This window comes from Octopus sinensis, unplaced genomic scaffold, assembly GCF_006345805.1.
Source record: "Octopus sinensis unplaced genomic scaffold, ASM634580v1 Contig13942, whole genome shotgun sequence".
NCBI classification, from domain to species: Eukaryota; Metazoa; Mollusca; class Cephalopoda; order Octopoda; family Octopodidae; genus Octopus; species Octopus sinensis.
This window is the reverse complement of record NW_021833065.1, coordinates 72964-79005: the sequence shown is the minus strand read 5'-3', so window position 1 is coordinate 79005 and position 6042 is coordinate 72964. Positions and strand designations below refer to the sequence as shown.

Genomic DNA, 6042 nt, shown 5'->3' with positions numbered 1-6042 from the left:
GATTTTATGTGCCACCGACACAGGTGCCAGACGAGGCTGGCGAACGGCCACGCTCGGATGGTGTTTTTATGTGCCACCGACACAGGTGCCAGACGAGGCTGGCAGACGGCCACGCTCGGATGGTGTTTTTATGTGCCACCGACACAGGTGCCCGACGAGGCTGGCAGACGGCCACGCTCGGATGGTGTTTTTATGTAAAAATCATCATCATTTAATGTCCTTTTTTCCAAACTGGCATGGATTGGATGATTTGACAGGAACTGAAGAGCCAGAAGATTGCACCAAGCTCCATTGTCTGCTTTGGCATGGTTTCTACAATTAGATGCCCTTTTTTTGCTAACCATTTAACAGAGTGTACAGGATTCTTTTTTCATGGCACAAACACTAGTGAGGTCACTGAGTACTTGCAAGATAAAGCCCCTCAACTGAGTGGATTGAAGAAGCTCAAAGTATGATGGAGATACATGGCTTATATCTAAGTATGTCACCTAATTACTACCAGCCAATGAAAGAGCTGTTATATGGTTGCTTCATCGGCAGCAACCTCAAATCACTCTAAATTTTACAGGGGTAAAGGAAAGAAAAAAATTTAGTTCATTATATCTGAAAAAAAAGAAAAAGAAAATGATGGATTGGTCATAACTGTAACCTCTATGATCATAAACTGCAGTTTCCAGGCTGAAGCGAGGCTAAATTATTTATGAGTCATTTAACCAATCCACCACTACAATACATGAGTGTTGTTTGTTATTTGTCAAGTACTAAGCTGAACCCCAAAATATAACATTTGGAAATTTTTGGTACATTACAAAGTTCCTACTACTTCAGAATATGACAGTTTCATGATGTAAAATGTCAAAGCAAATTTCATTTTTTAACATTACTGAGCAATCAAGCATTTCTCTACAATAACATGATTCATCCTGAGACATTATTTTGCAATATGAAACCATTTTTGCTTCTTTTTTTTTTGTTATAAAAAATAGTATTCTTCCTATCAAAGATGCCTTCATCTAGCATTTAACATAGCTTGAAGATGTAATTTCCTTCTACCTATTATATTTCATTCTACTATGTTTATCTTCTGTAGTTTTCTCTGACTTTATGGAACTGCCATTTTAATTCCTGCTTGCCTAAGCCTCAACATGATCTTAACAAGTGATTAGTGTCATAAGTTGTTGCTTATGAACATGAAATAACACTTCTTTATTTTTGGCACTCCTTCCAGTTTTATCATTATTATCAACACAAATGTAAATCAATTTTAATGAAGGTTTCATATATTAAGCTTCAACTTTTTGTTTAAAAAGACATATAAAGACAGTTCAAAGATATAAGAGTTGCAACTTTCAAAAACTACTGTCAACCACTGCTGTAGAATTACTGACACATTTAACATACCTGTGGATACAGAAGTGTTAACCCTTTCCAGCAGAGTAGTATCAGCCATTTATATATAAATTTTAATACAATCAACCAGTAAAATAAAAGATAACAACATATAGTCAAAGTAAAAAGGAAAACTGACATGTTTATTTTACACATGTATGCAGGGTTAAACATGCAGGCAACTTTATACAAGGGCTGGTCATATATATGATGCTGGGAAGGATATGGCCTCTAGACAGTATTAAGACAGATTTCAGATCTACACCAAGGCATTACAAACATGGCGATTATTAACAATGTAGTCAACCTAGCATGTGCCTCAATTACTGAGGCAATGCAGCTTTTATGAACACGATACTGCACAAAATGGACTGTACACATCCAATAGGAAAATAAAATTTCACCGCGATTTGTGTTCACGCTAAATTTTCTACCTTCATTTTTTTTTTTAAACTTAATGACTTATGTGGGTGAATGGTGGTTTGTTTTTGTTCTTTTACATTTCTTTTTTTAAATTTTTTATATATACTGCTTCCAGCAACAGATTTATGGCTGCCCAGAGAAAATGAGAGATGAAAACTTCAGGCAAATTTACAACTTACAAATAATGAATGATCAGATGACAGCATATATACAAGCCAAATGTGAGGATTTATGTACATTCCACCGATTTCTTATCTAAGATGACAGACTGATTTGTCAGCTGAACTATGTATAGCGAGTGAATAACAAAATCTTAGTAGTTCTGGGATTGGTTGTATTTGGACCGAGGGAAATAAGTTTTGGGTGTAGATGATGATAATTGTGTTTGATTAATGGTGTAAGGTTGTTGTTGTTGTTGCTGTTGCTGTGGAGGAGGAGGTGGTGGTGGTGGTGGAAGAGGTTGTTGGGTTTGTGTTGTAGTGAAAGGCTGGGGAGGTGGATGATTAGAAGGGTTTCCAGTTGGAGCAGGAGGGGGTACATAGGGAGGTGCCACATGTTGTGGTGGAGGTGGATAGTTACCTCCATTTGGAGGTGGAGGTAAAATTGCTTGAGGGGGTGGAGGAGGTTGCCGTACATATGTTGTTCCATGTGGTGGAGGGGGTGGAGGTGGAGGCATCTGAAAGTTTGCAGTGCTCTGATTCTGAAGTACAAGCGATTGTCCTTGACAAGGAATTTGTCCGGTGTTTGGAGGAGGAGGGGGTGGAGGAGGATGTGTAAACTGTGACTGCTGAAGTGCTGGTCCTGGCAATTGAGGTGGCGGCGGTCCATAATTTGCTGTTGCTTGAGATACTGGCGGAGGAGGTCCAGGCGGATACTGTGGAGGTTGACTGGACACCGCTGGAACTGGAGCTGGATGGCTAAACTGAGTGGTCTGAGTTGATGATTGGAGGTGAGATGCACTAGATACAACACCTATAATGAAAGAAAAATAAATAACAGCCAGTTTTAAAAAAATATTAGAGAATGAGAGGGAGAGGGAGAGAATAAGAGAGAGAGAATGAGGGAGGGAAAAAGATTATTTTAATAAAAAAAAATTTTTTTACTTATGCTCAAATGTTAACTTTGAGAGGTAGAGGTATTGATATTATTTATATGATTAACCAATCTATCCTTAGTTCAGTGATTCCTCATAGAAATGGCCATTAGTATGAGGGAATTTCTTTGCATGAAAGGAAAAAACTGGTTTCATCAAAGAAATAATTTGATATAATCTACAAAAAGCTGTTAATAGCAATTTGATCATCTCAATCTTCAATCATAAAAGAATTTCTGGCAAAAATTATAAAGAGCTCAGAAACAGGACCTAATTTTTGGGATCAAAACTCTCACTGGCAGAAAGTAGTCCACTACCACATGCACATTAGCATAAATGTATTGTGGAAGTTAAAAGGATCTCAGATAGCATTTTTTTTCTTAGAAAACAGAGACAAAATCTGAATACAATACTTTTAAGTCAAATGTCTTTTAACTTTATATTAAACTGAGTTTTAAAAAAAAGAAATGCTATGTAAAAAGGAAGTTATGTAAATAATATACAAAAAATAAAAGGAAAATCGGTATTAAAATTAATAGTGCACACGGAAAGAACTTAAAAGGTTCAAATTAAATAAGTTTCTACAGGTGTTTACACACTAATCAATTAATTACAGGTATAAACACATATCACAAAAATCATATTAAAGGGTTTGGTTTAGTAAAAGTAATGACATCAATTCATTACAACTGAATTTTAAAAATTCAATATCATTTAATTTTCCAACAACTAATATATTTTTTTCTTTTTTAATAACATCCCTTTACTTTTATTTCAGCAACAAAATATATTTTTCGTCTCTTCTATCTTGACATTGGGCAACAGTCCAAAATGTTAATTTCACTTCTTTCCTTCACAGTACTACATTGATTGTGCTGTTTCTTCACCCTCCAAATTTGTTTATGAGCTACTCTGGATATATAATATTTATAAGTGAGGGCGCGTGGCTTAGTGGTTAGGGCATTCGACTCATGATCGTAAAGTTGTGAGTTTGATTCCCGGCGACACGTTGTGTCCTTGAGCAAGACACTTTATTTCATGTTGCTCCAGTCCACTCAGCTGGCAAAAATGAGTTGTACTTGTATTTCAAAGGGTCAGCCTTGTCACTCTCTGTGTCACGCTGATTATCCCCGAGAACTACGTTAAGGGTACACGTTATTTTCACGAGCAAGCTGTTCCGTTGATTGTATCAGCTGGGACCCTCGTTGTCGTAACCGGCGGAGTCTTTCAATATTTATAACATATAATATTTTAAAAACCCATTAGACATTTCCCTTTGTTTTTTTTTATTAAAATGTTTCACGAAATTTTTACTTTTTATTTGTAATTTCAGTTTGAAAATATAATTATCTACCTTAAAAAGTATTAATTGACTATATATAGCAACTTACCTTGATAGGCATAATGTGTGTGATGTTGTGATATTTGGGGTAATGGTGGAGGAGGTTGCTGCTGAGGCTGCTGTTGTGGAGGTGGTGGCTGTTGAGGAACTGCCTGAACATTTGGAGGAGGTGGAGGAGGGCCAACTACACATGGAGGACGAGGTGATGTTATGAGGGGCATAGGAGGGGGAGGTGGTGGGGCTGCTGAGACCACTGGTCCAGGTGGAGGGACCTGTTGTGGAGGAGGAGGTGGGAGCTGATTCTGAGTTGGCAGTGGTGGTGGTGGTCCAGGTTGACCAGCTGGAGCTTGAAATCGCTGGTGATATGTCTGAATAGACATCAAAGAAGGTATTACTGGACTTTCAGAAACAGCAACAGTAGATGGTGGTGGGGGAGGAGGTGGGAGTGGAGTACTTTGATTTGGTATCAGCAGTCGAGATTGATGAGGTGGTGGTGGTGGTGGTGGTAAAGGAGGTCTTCCCGAGAGCATAGACCCTTGCAGTTGATTTTGTAAGGGAGGGTACTGTGTTAGTACAGAATGACTTGGAGCAACAGGCAATGGTTCTGCCAACAATTCTAAAATGGAAATTAAAAATTATTAATTACTAAATTATTTTTGGTAGGTTTCACACAAATACAGTGCAATAAACAAATTTTCAATCAGAGAAATAACTGAAAAGAAAAAAAATTTTTAGAGAAAATTTTTTAACTCAAGCAATCAAAATTTATATTAGTTTTTTTTTAATCTCTAGTTTTTGTGGTTAAGAAATATTGATTTCTTGAATGCATACAAATGACCCTCAGTATTTTTACCTGTTTGTTTATATATATTGCCCCAAAGTTCATAATAATGGGATATCAACTGAAAATATACACAGATGAAACAGAATACTGAAAACCTAGGGCAATAGTGAAATGTTTCACTGACTTTTTCAACTCACTGCTCAAAACAGATGAAGAAATATTGGAAATAAAACATTCAAAAATATCTATTAATAGTGCTGTTAAACATTTGAATTTAAAGCAAACAGTTGACAAAGTGAATAAAAACAAACCTCAAAATTAAAACAAATACTTTAACAGCAACACAAGCTTTTACAAAATATAACAGTTTGGTTGTAAAGACCATAAAAAAAACAAGAAAGAAAGAAAATTCTTAATGTTCAGATTTCATACCACAAGAGTTGTTACCAAATATTCATGCTTTAGATAAATGGCTTGTTTAATGAAGCAAAATGTCCAAGGCATGCTTAGCAAGTGTTCTATGTATGCCTTACACTTATGTAATCTTATAAAGATCCCCAATGCAAATACATCTATATGTTTGGCATGTAACTGTATTTCAGTTCTTCTGATTTGAGGAAAGCCTCTGTATTGTAGACTATAGAAATAGTTAACATCAAAAATAACAAATTTAGGAACATTTTGGAAACTTGGAATGTCACACTGACAGCTAGAAGTTTGGTTAATGAGTGGAAAAAAAATCTATTTCAATCCAAAAGAGATACAAAACTATTAGAATCTATTGCATCTTTAAGTTTAGTTGAAATAGGTAAGAAGATACTTGTAAGTAAGCATATATTTACTGTATACATTTAATTTTATTTCACCTTTATTACAGGCCAAACTAAAAATGTAAATGCTTTCTTTTTGATACTGGTGTACGGAAAAAAGCAGGAGGGATTCTCCGGGTTTTCTCTAAGAGTGGTCAACATTGTAAAACAGTTCGTCAAGAGACTCTTCTTTATTCCACAC

At 36.0% G+C, this 6042-nt stretch overlaps 1 protein-coding gene across 4 annotated transcripts in view; it reads right to left on the bottom strand.

Moving 5' to 3' along the window:
- Nucleotides 1-1505: 1505 nt before the first annotated feature.
- Nucleotides 1506-6042, bottom strand: part of LOC115229957 — a 70571-nt gene continuing 66034 nt past the window's right edge. For all 4 annotated transcript variants that reach the window (XM_036499411.1, XM_036499412.1, XM_036499413.1 and 1 more), the window contains 2 exons: nt 4297-4863; nt 1506-2784 (listed from right to left, as the gene is read on the bottom strand). In XM_036499411.1, coding sequence (XP_036355304.1) covers nt 2126-2784; nt 4297-4863 — 1226 coding nt within the window. In that variant the 3' untranslated portion in view covers nt 1506-2125. The remainder of the gene's footprint in view (nt 2785-4296; nt 4864-6042) is intronic.